This window comes from Dicentrarchus labrax, unplaced genomic scaffold (assembly GCF_905237075.1).
Source record: "Dicentrarchus labrax unplaced genomic scaffold, dlabrax2021, whole genome shotgun sequence".
Taxonomy (NCBI): Eukaryota; Metazoa; Chordata; class Actinopteri; family Moronidae; genus Dicentrarchus; species Dicentrarchus labrax.
In genome coordinates this window covers 10567195-10580043 of record NW_026136713.1, presented here as the reverse complement: position 1 = coordinate 10580043, position 12849 = coordinate 10567195, and the positions used below count along the sequence as shown (strand labels likewise).

Genomic DNA, 12849 nt, shown 5'->3' with positions numbered 1-12849 from the left:
TGTGCATTATTACATGCTAGTATGTATATGAATGCTAGTAATTTGACAGCGTTAGGTGTTTTTTTCTGAATGTAAAGGTGTCTATTACCTATAATATTGATATTGATATATCACGTTTATCTGAATGTGCCATCCTTAAGTAATGCTGTGCATTAAGGTTAGTAATGGCAATCATGATTTATCTCTGTGGTTCTTATGTTCCCTTGTAGACCACACACACTCCCTGCCACTGGTAAAAGGAAGTTCTGTGTCTTCTATGTTTGGCACCCTATTTCAACGGCTATCCTACTTGAACCATATAATCTCACCTACAATTAAGGACACAAATACTGTGGTTAAGACAGAAAGAAGCTGCAAGGATGCTTAAAATTGCTGTCCATGGTGCTGAAATCCATTGACTTTACTATTTTGAAGCCACAATATGGACAAAGCTAAATACACATAATAATTGGGTTAGAGTCTTTTTTTCTCTTAGACTTAATTTATATTGCCATTTAAAAGTATTAACCATTTAAATTCTTCCTACTGGGTCATTTTAATGTGTTGCAGAGATAGCAATAACAAGTACATAGCTCTAAGAATGTTGGAGCATTGTCCATAGCATTAAGCGTCTGTGATCATGTTTTTTTTTTTTTCATAAACTGCTTTTTCTTTGCTTCTTTTGTGACATCTCCAGGTGGATTTTCTGAGCAAAGTATATACAGTAGTATGCCATTTTAAAAACAACAAATCGTATTAAATGTAGTCCTCTTGGTGTCACTGTTACATCAATAAGGCCATGAATGACTCTCAGTCCCTCCCCTAACAAAGCTTTTGTTTGATACCTCACATCCAGGGATACATTTGATTTGAGCATGCAAGTCGAAGGACACCGTGTTGTGTGTTTTCTAAAGATGCGATTCTAAAAGGGGCAGACATACACATTTAATTTACTGCATAGACAACCTCATGTGTATGTGCTGTTGGTTAACAATGGAGAGTGAAAGACGACAGCGATCAAGCGACTTCGGTTGGTTTGTTTTTCGGTTTTCCTTACTGCTGTTTTTCGGAAGGCAGGCTTTGGCTGAATTGAGGTACTCTATTCCAGAGGAGATGAAAGAAGGAAGTGTTGTTGGAAATGTTGCCAAGGATCTTGGTCTGGACAAAACCTCTTTGATTGATCGACGGTTCCGTGTTGTGTCTGGATCTAAGGACGCTTTTTTCGAGGTAAACCCTGACAATGGTGCCTTACAGATCCAAAAAAAAATCGACAGAGAGGAGCTGTGTCAGGGAAGTGGTGCATGCTTAATTGAGCTGAAAATCCTTGTTGAAAACCCTTTAGAAATACACTATGTAGTCGTGGAAATTACTGATGTAAACGATCACTCCCCCAGTTTTTCTGAAAAGGAACAGCAATTTGAAATATTTGAACATACATCACAGGGAACGCGATTCGATCTACATGCGGCCCGTGATCCTGATGCCGGAGTGAACTCTATTCGTACATATACATTAACGGCAAATGAACATTTTGAAATAGAAATCAGTCAAAGCGATGAGGATAAAATGCCATCTTTAGTTCTGAGAAAATCATTAGACAGAGAACAAAAGAACAAACACTTGCTATATGTTACAGCGGTTGATGGAGGTAAACCTCCAAGATCAGGTACGCTAAATGTTTCCATCATTGTTCTTGATATGAATGATAATCGTCCAATGTTTAGTCAAGATACTTACCAAATAGAAATATATGAAAATGTCCCAGTTGGTACTACTGTTACAAGAGTAAATGCAACAGACCCAGACGAAGGGACAAATGGGGAAATAGAGTACAGCCTGAGCAAAACGTTAGCACGTAAAGTTTACGACATCTTTGAACTGGACAGTTTAAGTGGACAAATTAAGTTGAAAGGAGCGTTGGACTTTGAGGACTCTGAGATTTATAAACTAGATGTTCAAGCATCAGATAAAGGAACACCTCCATTAACAAGCCGATGTAAAGTCATAGTAAAGATAAAAGATGTCAATGATAATGCCCCAGAAATAGAACTCACATCACTGTCAAATACAGTGTCTGAAGACTCAAAACCTGGAACAATTATTTCACTTATTAGTTTAACGGATAAAGACTCCGGTGTAAATGGAAAAATTATCTCACGCATAACCGAGGAAGTTCCTTTTGAGTTAAAACCTTCTTACAAAGAAAACACATATTCAGTTGTCACGAAGGGGTTTTTGGATCGAGAGGAGGTGTCACATTATGAAATAATAATAAAAGCCACTGATTGTGGTGAACCTCCTTTATCCACTTTTAAAACTCTCAGCATTCAGATATCAGATGTAAATGACAACAGTCCACATTTCGAACAAAATCCATTACAGTTTTACCTGGTAGAAAATAACGTTGCTGGAGCGTCGATATTCTCTGTAAGCGCAAAGGACAATGACGTGAAAGACAATGCAGCAATTTCTTATCATATTGCTAGAGGAAATGATGTAACATCTTTCCTAAATGTAAACTCTGATAATGGACAAATATCCGCACTAAAAAGTTTTGACTTTGAAACACTGAAAACGTTCCAGTTCCAAGTTGTTGCCACAGATTCTGGAACTCCGTCACTAAGCAGCAACGTCACAGTGAACGTGTTCATTCTGGATCAGAACGACAACGCTCCAGTCATCCTGTATCCAGTCAGCTCCAACGGTTCTGCTGAAGGTGTGGAGGAGATTCCCCGCAATGTGAACGCAGGACACTTGGTGACTAAAGTCAGAGCCTATGACGCTGATATAGGATATAACGGCTGGTTACTGTTTTCACTGCAGGAAGTTACTGACCACAGTCTCTTTGCTTTGGACCGCTATACAGGACAGATCAGAACACTTCGCTCATTCACAGAGACAGAAGAGGCCGAGCATAAACTGGTCATACTGGTGAAAGACAATGGGAACGTTTCACTCTCAGCAACAGCTACTGTGATTGTCAAACTTGTGGAGCCCAAAGAGGCTTTTGCAGCTTCTGATGTTAAAAGTTCAACAAAGGATGAGGAGGGGAATGATGTGACTTTTTATCTAATGATAACTTTGGGTTCAGTTTCAGTACTTTTTCTCGTCAGTATCATGGTGCTGATTGCAATGCAGTGCTCTAAATCTACAGACTATACTTCTAAATATCTACAAGAGCCTAATTATGACGGGACACTGTGTCACAGCATCCAGTACAGATCTGGAGACAAACGGTACATGTTAGTTGGACCCAGGATGAGTATAGGATCTACTATAGTTCCAGGCAGCCATGCGAATACTCTAGTGCTCCCTGACAGGAGGAGAACATCTGGAGAGGTAAGCTGTTTTTTATTGCCGAAACTATTTTTCATTTATTTTTTGATGTTAATATATCTCTTTATTATCTTCATGGCTTAACTGTTGTTTGAGGAATGACTCTACGTGCAAATCTGAGTCCAACGTCGCTGTCCATTGTGCTGAACCAACACGCTATACTATAGTACTGTCTTGTTCTTGATGAAATCGCCAGTAATACATCAAATGAGCTTTATCTTTAGGTGTGTTGTATTTGTTGAAGAACACATTTACTGTAAAGTGATCACTTGGTGTCAGTATGTGAGTAGAAAAGTGTTTCAAGAAAGGCCTTTTGTCAGCGATATAGGCCCTCCCCTTTGTGGGATGGGTTTTCACATTTCAGTAGTGGTTGTATGCTTAACACACACAGCGAATATTCAGCACCTGCGATACTGAAAATACACTGGAAACTGTACATGTTATTTTCGGTCTATCTATTTTTCATTTGATAAAAAAATCGTCATTGTGACTCTTCGGGATACATTTTTATCTGCTAGTTATGGGGCAGAACGGACTTGGAGCATCGAGACGGCAATGGCGATGGATCGCTTTCATTGTTTCATTAATTTTGCTGTGGAGCAGCGCTTCGGCGCAGATAAGATATTCCATCGCTGAGGAAGTTAAAGAAGGAACTGTTGTTGGAAATATAGCGAAGGATTTGGGATTAGAGAAGAACACACTGAAAGAGAGAGGATGTCGTATTGTTGAGGGTTCAACGGAGTCATTTTTTCATGTAAACCAGAACGATGGAATACTGTATGTTGACCATATAATTGACAGGGAGAAGGTTTGTGAACGGAGCAGTGTATGCTTGATCAACCTAAAAACAGTGCTGGAAAACCCCCTTGAAATTCATTATGTGACTGTGGAGGTGCTGGATGTGAACGACCACTCTCCCACCTTCTCAACAAAAGAGTCGCGTCTCGAAATTTCAGAGTCAGTTTTACCAGGTTTGCGCCTCCAGCTGCAAGCAGCACACGACCCTGATGTCGGCCAGTTTTCGGTACAGGAGTATAAACTTAGCCCTAATGATCATTTTCGTTTGGAAGTCAAAGATCGTGGAAAAGACGGGAAAATACCGATATTGGTTTTACTCAAGACGTTAGATAGGGAAACAAAGAGAAGTCACAAATTGCTTCTTACAGCTATTGATGGAGGGAAACCAAGTAAATCTGGAACAGCTGAAATTACAGTTGACGTCTTAGACGTCAATGATAATATGCCAGTTTTCAACGAAGACACATACTCGGTACTTTTGGAAGAAAATGCTCCCATTGGCACAACAATTATAAAAGTAAATGCTTCTGATTTAGATGAAGGATCCAATGGGGAGATTACATATGCATTAGGCAAGAATGTGAATAACCGAATACGTGAACTATTTCGTATAGATGAGAATACGGGTGAAATTATAGTTCAAGATCTGATAGACTTTGAAACAGAGGAAAGTTATGAAATTGATATACAGGCATCTGATAAAGGATCTGCTCCTCTGAGAACAGACAAAAGTGTGTTGGTCAATATTGTTGATTTAAATGATAACGCCCCTCATATAGAGGTCACATCATTTTCGAGGGCAATACCAGAGGATGCAAGACTGGGGACCACTGTGGCGTTGATCAGTGTTCTTGATAAAGACTCAGGTCTTAACGGGAAAGTTATTTGCTCATTTAATGAAGACGTTCCGTTCAAATTATCACCTTCAACACAAGACAACATGTATGCTATAGTCACAAAATCGCCCCTAGATAGAGAGAAGCATTCCGTATATGATGTTACGATTGTTGCAAAAGATGCAGGTGCGCCATCATTGTCTTCTGAAAAAAGCATTAGTATCGTTGTATCAGATGTAAACGATAACAGTCCTGAGTTTTCAGCGAGCCCTTACACGTATTATATTACTGAGAACAACTCTCCGGGGGCGTCACTGTTTGCTGTGAGGGCATCAGACCACGATGAGGGTGATAATTCTCGTATTTTATATCACATTTTAAGAGATGGAAAAGAGAATAACAAACTCAATTTATTAAATCTTAATGTGGCCTGGTCAAGAATGATGAGACCGTACACAAATAAAATTATTTTTGTGGGTTCTTTTATTTCCCGACTGAGCTTAATAAAGAACAGCATTAATATTGTTTCTTGAGGATTTAGGACAGATATAACAAAACGGAATGATAACTTTTCCCTATTCCTTGTCTGGCAACAAGCATCTGCTTTAACAGTTCTCCTTAGCAGTTGATGAACAATGGTGTATGTAGACTACCCCCAGCTACAGTTACCAGGCTCAAACTCATACAGCTTCATTTACTTCATTAAACTGAACTTCAGACATTAGCTAACTCTAGACAACAGTAGTGGCACCTCTCTAAATAAAGAAAATAAAAACATTTGTTAAGCCACGTAACTCATAGTCACTTCAACATAAAATACTTCAATTGCATGAGAAATATAAAAATACATTCAATACAAAATATTCTCTCCATTTACATATTCTTACAATTCAGAAACAATTTAGTAGTACAATTAACTCACTTTCACTCCAGTGTGCAGCCTGTGTTCCAAGACACACACCTGGAATTCAACACGCATATATCTCCCCTCTAAATTAGGCAGAAAACATACAAATGGACATAGCTTATTTAATCAGTCAGCATACATTGAAATGAGATAATTCTGTTTATACATGTGCTTTATCATTACTCACGCTAACCCCGCTGTTCAGTGTTGCCCTCAGCGTGGCGGAGATACGCACACAAACTCATTTACAGATCTACAGAAATCGTCAGGAATACAAAATCATCATTTTCGGGGCAATACCAGCCTTAAGGCTGCAAGACTGGGGACCACGTGGCGTTGATCAGTGTTCTTGATAAAGACTCAGGTCTTAACGGGAAAGTTATTTGCTCATTTAATGAAGACGTTCCGTTCAAATTATCACCTTCAACACAAGACAACATGTATGCTATAGTCACAAAATCGCCCCTAGATAGAGAAAGCATTCCGTATATGATGTTACGATTGTTGCAAAAGATGCAGGTGCGCCACTCATTGTCTTCTGAAAAAGCATTAGTATCGTTGTATCAGATGTAAACGATAACAGTCCTGAGTTCTTTTCCGCGAGCCCTTACACGTAATATATGCCTGAGAACAACTCTCCGCGGGAAAAAGAACGTCACTGTTTGCTGTGAGGACATAAGCCCACGATGAGGGTGATAATTCTCGTATTTTATAGCACATTTTAAGAGATGGAAAAGAGAATAACAAACTCAATTTATTAAATCTTAACATCAACTCTGAAAATGGAGATATTATGGCGCTAAAAAGTTTTGACTTTGAAACTCTGAAAACGTTCCAGTTCCAAGTTGTTGCCACAGATTCTGGAACTCCGTCACTAAGCAGCAACGTCACAGTGAACGTGTTCATTCTGGATCAGAACGACAACGCTCCAGTCATCCTGTATCCAGTCAGCTCCAACGGTTCTGCTGAAGGTGTGGAGGAGATTCCCCGCAATGTGAACGCAGGACACTTGGTGACTAAAGTCAGAGCCTATGACGCTGATATAGGATATAACGGCTGGTTACTGTTTTCACTGCAGGAAGTTACTGACCACAGTCTCTTCGGTTTGGACCGCTATACAGGACAGATCAGAACACTTCGCTCATTCACAGAGACAGACGAGGCCGAGCATAAACTGGTCATACTGGTGAAAGACAATGGGAACGTTTCACTCTCAGCAACAGCTACTGTGATTGTCAAACTTGTGGAGCCCAAAGAGGCTTTTGCAGCTTCTGATGTTAAAAGTGCAACAAAGGATGAGGAGGGGAATGATGTGACTTTCTATCTGATGATAACTTTGGGCTCAGTTTCAGTACTTTTTCTCGTCAGTATCATCGTGCTGATTGCAATGCAGTGCTCTAAATCTACTGACTATACTTCTAAATATCTACAAGAGCCTAATTATGACGGGACACTGTGTCACAGCATCCAGTACAGATCGGGAGACAAACGGTACATGTTAGTTGGACCCAGGATGAGTATAGGATCTACTATAGTGCCGGGCAGCCATGCGAATACTCTAGTGCTCCCTGACAGGAGGAGGGCATCTGGGGAGGTGAGTAAATATTTATATTTGCTATACATGCGGATTGAAGGATTCCTTTCGTCATTACTATCTCAAACCATGGTGCTGAAATTGTATTTAGATTCAACTCACACACGAGGAACTTTCTCATTCAAAACCCTTACGACATAGTGCCATTTATTATTGATCATGATAACGTGATAAAATGCATTCTCGCACACATTCACAGGGTGGCAGTATCTTTTCAGTATAACGCCTGGCAGGGTCTCAGAACAGGATACACATGAGTCCGCCCCTACTACGTTCAGTCTGGTTAGACGACAGTTAGCGGAGAGACTTGGAATAAGCGCACGGTCACTGTTTATTGAGCTTTTTCAAAAATACATTTCAAGGATACATACATATATTTCAGGCTGTGATGGATACACTCATTTAAAGAAGTGGAGAATGATGGACGCGTTTGGATTCCTACTTTTACCACAAAACATGAGACAAAGAGGATGGGAGACAAGGCGACAGCGACCACATTTGCTCGCCGTTCTGATTTTGCTTTTATTTTTCAGAGCAGCATCGGCACAGTTGAGATACTCTATATCTGAAGAGCTCAAAGAAGGAAGTTTTGTTGGGAATATAGCTAAAGATTTGGGAATTGACCGGAATTTGATGAAGCAGAGGGGATTTCGTATTATGTCCGGCTCGACTGAACCTCTTTTCATGGTGAATGAGAATGACGGGGTTCTTTATGCGAACCAGAAAATAGACCGAGAGGAAGTATGTAAGGAGAGCAGTGCATGTTTAATTAACCTTAAAACTGTTCTCGAAAACCCACTGGAAGTACATTATGTCACCGTGGAGATAACAGATTTGAACGACCACTCTCCCACATTTCCAGAAAAAACAAAGAGGCTAGAGATTTTTGAATCTGCCTTGCCAGGAGCACGATATCAGTTGCAAAATGCTCACGACCCAGATGGCGGCGCAAACTCTGTCCAACAGTATAAAATCAGTCAGAATGACCATTTTCGTTTAGAGATTAAAGATCGCGGGAGAGATGGTAAAACTCCAATTTTACAATTACAGAGACAGCTTGACAGAGAGGCCAGACGTAATCATACACTGGTGCTGACGGCTATAGATGGAGGGAATCCCCAAAAGACAGGCACAGTTGAAATATACATAGATGTTCTTGATGTTAATGACAATATGCCAGTGTTCACCAAAGACACATATTCAGCCGTGCTACAAGAGAACGCTCCAATCGGCACAACAGTCATCCAAGTTAATGCAACAGATCTGGACGACGGTGCCAATGGGGAAGTTGTTTATTCATTTGGCAGTGATGTAAAAGGTAAAATTCGAGAGCTGTTTGATATCGACTCTGTTACTGGGGAGATAATAGTGAAAGGTCGTGTGGACTTTGAGGAGCAAGACAGTTATGACATTGATATACAGGCCTCTGATAAGGGAACAATTCCATTCAGAACAGATAAGAGTGTTATCATTAAAATTGGAGACACAAACGATAATCCTCCTGAGATAGAAGTGGCTTCCTTGTCAAGTGCCGTTTCAGAGGACTCTAGACCGGGGACAACCGTAGCGCTTATAAGCATTACTGATTTAGACTCTGGGATGAATGGCAAAATAATTAGCTATGTCGCAGAAGAGAGCCCTTTTACATTAACTCCATCAATACAAGATAACATGTTTGCTGTTGTCACTAAGTCACAACTGGACAGGGAACAACAATCAAGATATGATATTACAGTAATCGCTAAAGACGCAGGTGAACCAGCCTTAACATCCGAAAAGACTATAAGCATGTTTGTGTCGGATACGAATGACAACAGTCCCAAGTTTTCGACGAGCCCCTATACATTCTACATCTCGGAAAATAACCCCCCAGGAGCGTCTATATTTTCTGTAAGAGCGTCTGATTGTGACGAGGCGGATAATGCTCTCATTTCGTATCATATTCTCAGGAACACAGGTTATGAAAATAAAGTTACTTCATTTCTCAACATCAACTCTGAAAATGGAGATATATTGGCGCTAAAAAGTTTTGACTTTGAAACTCTGAAAACGTTCCAGTTCCAAGTTGTTGCCACAGATTCTGGAACTCCGTCACTAAGAAGCAACGTCACAGTGAACGTGTTCATTCTGGATCAGAACGACAACGCTCCAGTCATCCTGTATCCAGTCAGCTCCAACGGTTCTGCTGAAGGTGTGGAGGAGATTCCCCGCAATGTGAACGCAGGACACTTGGTGACTAAAGTCAGAGCCTATGACGCTGATATAGGATATAACGGCTGGTTACTGTTTTCACTGCAGGAAGTTACTGACCACAGTCTCTTTGCTTTGGACCGCTATACAGGACAGATCAGAACACTTCGCTCATTCACAGAGACAGACGAGGCCGAGCATAAACTGGTCATACTGGTGAAAGACAATGGGAACGTTTCACTCTCAGCAACAGCTACAGTGATTGTCAAACTTGTGGAGCCCAAAGAGGCTTTTGCAGCTTCTGATGTTAAAAGTGCAACAAAGGATGAGGAGGGGAATGATGTGACTTTTTATCTGATGATAACTTTGGGCTCAGTTTCAGTACTTTTTCTCATCAGCATCATCGTGCTGATTGCAATGCAGTGCTCTAAATCTACAGACTATACTTCTAAATATCTACAAGAGCCTAATTATGACGGGACACTGTGTCACAGCATCCAGTACAGATCTGGAGACAAACGGTACATGTTAGTTGGACCCAGGATGAGTATAGGATCTACTATAGTGCCGGGCAGCCATGCAAATACACTAGTGCTTCCTGACAGGAGGAGGGGTTCTGGAGAGGTAAGATCAATAGTTTGACTCTTTCTCTACTGTAAGTTTTTTGTCTAATTTTGTGTAAATAACATTAGCTCAGATTTATACATTCTAATTTAATTACATGCACTTGAGTTTTAAGTTAGTGAACCTATCACTAATTGTTTTCTGATCTACTTGATTCATGTCCACTGATATGAAGCAAACAATCCTGACTTACTTCATGACAAACACCCTTATAAGATAAATGAGAAGAGCCTGCTTTAATACATTTATCAGACTAATATTTTCCAGATTACATTAACCTTACATTTAGCTTGTTTTGTGAAAATGTTGATATTAAACTGATATCAGTGAGAAAGTGTGGCAACTCGTGTGCATGAGTTATGTTGACTGTTTCAATAGCAACAAGATGTGGATGCAAACTGAGTTGTAATATCTTTGCAAGGAGAACTGCTGTGCCTTAATTGGCTCCATCATAGCTTTCAGATGTCTGGTACCAAAATGGCTGGAATGTTTTTTCTTCATTTAACTCCCTGCTACTTAAATAATGATATTTGTACCAGAATAAATACTTTCACAAATGCAATAGTATCCATCTACAGGTGGTGTACTCCTAAAAATGCCCTGGTTTGGCAGAGTGCATGTTGTCGCTGTCCGTGGTGCTGAAACATTGTTTAGCAAGTCCCTTTTACTGGGCAAAACGCGAAACTCTCATTTAAAGCATGGTAATAATGGTAATATAGTGCAATGCATGAGTTAATGTTCCCATGGACAATTTGTCTCACGAATGTGTATTTTACCTCCTCTGTGCTTTGTATGTGGCGGCCGGAGAAGCCGTTTTTCCATTGTTAAAAACATTTTGTTATTATTTTAAATACAGTACTGCAGTGTGGTTCTCGATCACTTGGTGTCAGTATATTATCAAATAATGCTTCCACATGTTCTCGTCATAGTCACAAGACCCATCCCTTTCCTCTAAAACCCATCACGGACGGAACCTTTTCCGTGCTGACGGCTTGAATATACAATTTAGCTTTAATAAATTGTATTGCTCTGTTTGGTTGGATTATGGCAACGAATGTGACGGAGGATTTTACATCATTATAGCACATTGAAATCTATTTTTATTTTAAATGTTTCATCTTCACATCATGGAACAAAGACGGCGCCGGCCATGGAGAGAGCAGACAAAGTGGGTTGCCTGTATGATGGTTTTGGTTACGTTTTGGAGCAGAGCTTCGGGACAATTCCGATATTCCATCTCTGAGGAAGTGAAAGAAGGAACCATTGTTGGAAATATTGCTAAGGATTTAGGTCTTGATAAGTCCACACTGAAAGAGAGGGGTTACCGCATTGTGTACGGTACAACAGAGACGCCTTTTCGAGTAAATCAAGACGACGGTATCTTGTATGTGAACCGAAAAATTGACAGGGAAGAAGTATGCGAACGAAGCAAGGTTTGTGTAATCGACTTAAAAGCCGTTTTAGAAAACCCCCTGGAGGTCCACTATGTAGCAGTGGAGATTTTGGATGTAAATGATCATGCACCGAGCTTCCCCGAAAATGAGAAGATGTTAGAAATTTCAGAATCTGCTTTACCAGGAGCACGATTTCAATTAAAAGGTGCGCGTGATGCTGACAGCGGTTCCTTTTCCGTTCAACAGTACAGGTTGAGTCATAATGAACATTTTCGGTTGGAAGTCAAAGATCGCGGTGAAGACCGCAAAACCCCGAGTTTAATTCTTCAAAAGCCACTGGACAGAGAATCTGTCAAAACCCATGTGTTACTTCTGACAGCCATTGATGGAGGTAAACCTCCAAAGTCCGGTAACATGACAATAATTATTGATGTGTTCGATGTCAATGATAACACCCCAGTTTTCACTCAGGAATCCTATACAGTGCAGCTGAAAGAAAATTCTCCTCTTGGTACAACTGTTATTCAGGTTAATGCAACAGATTTGGACGAGGGTTCAAATGGTGAGGTTGTATATTCATTTGGCAATGACGTGGATGCACAAACAAGTGCACGTTTTAATTTAAATTCAGTGACTGGAGTGATTACTGTGGCAGGGTCTATAGATTTTGAAGAATGTAGCAGATACGAAATTGACATCCAGGCATCCGACACAGGTGCAGCTACACTAGCTACAGACAAGAGCGTTATTATACATATTGTTGACGTGAATGACAATGCACCAGAGATTGAAGTGACATCTTTTTCACATGCGCTCCCGGAGGATTCAAAACCAGGAACAACAGTGGCTTTGATTAGTGTCAAAGATTCGGACTCCGGTCTTAACGGAAAAGTTTTGTGTTACATAAACCGAGACCTACCTTTTACAATCACTCCATCGTTACAAAATAACATGTATTCTCTGGTCACTAAATTACTTTTGGATCGAGAGCAGCAGTCACAATATGAGGTAACAATTGTTGCTAAAGATGCAGGTGAACCATCCCTAACGTCTGACAAAACTATAAACATTGTTGTATCAGATGTGAATGACAACAGCCCAGTGTTTTTACAGAACCCATATACTTTCTACATAACTGAAAATAACAACCCGGGAGCGTCTATTTTGTCGGTGACAGCCCGTGATGATGAC

The 12849-nt window shown here is 40.3% G+C and overlaps 3 protein-coding genes across 3 annotated transcripts in view; all 3 read left to right on the top strand.

The window, feature by feature from the left end:
• Positions 1-12849, top strand: part of LOC127374248 (protocadherin beta-15-like) — a 75661-nt gene that overhangs the window by 10675 nt on the left and 52137 nt on the right. The gene's annotated exons all lie outside the window — the stretch shown is intronic.
• Positions 3627-6022, top strand: LOC127374274 (protocadherin alpha-8-like). The gene has a single exon (XM_051419422.1). It carries the CDS (start codon positions 3836-3838, stop codon positions 5480-5482), a length of 1647 nt encoding a protein of 548 aa, XP_051275382.1. The 5' UTR covers positions 3627-3835; the 3' UTR covers positions 5483-6022.
• On the top strand, positions 7723-10282 carry LOC127374259 (protocadherin alpha-3-like). Its single transcript, XM_051419407.1, has one exon. The coding sequence runs from the start codon at positions 7868-7870 to the stop codon at positions 10280-10282; it is 2415 nt and encodes an 804-aa protein (XP_051275367.1). The 5' UTR covers positions 7723-7867.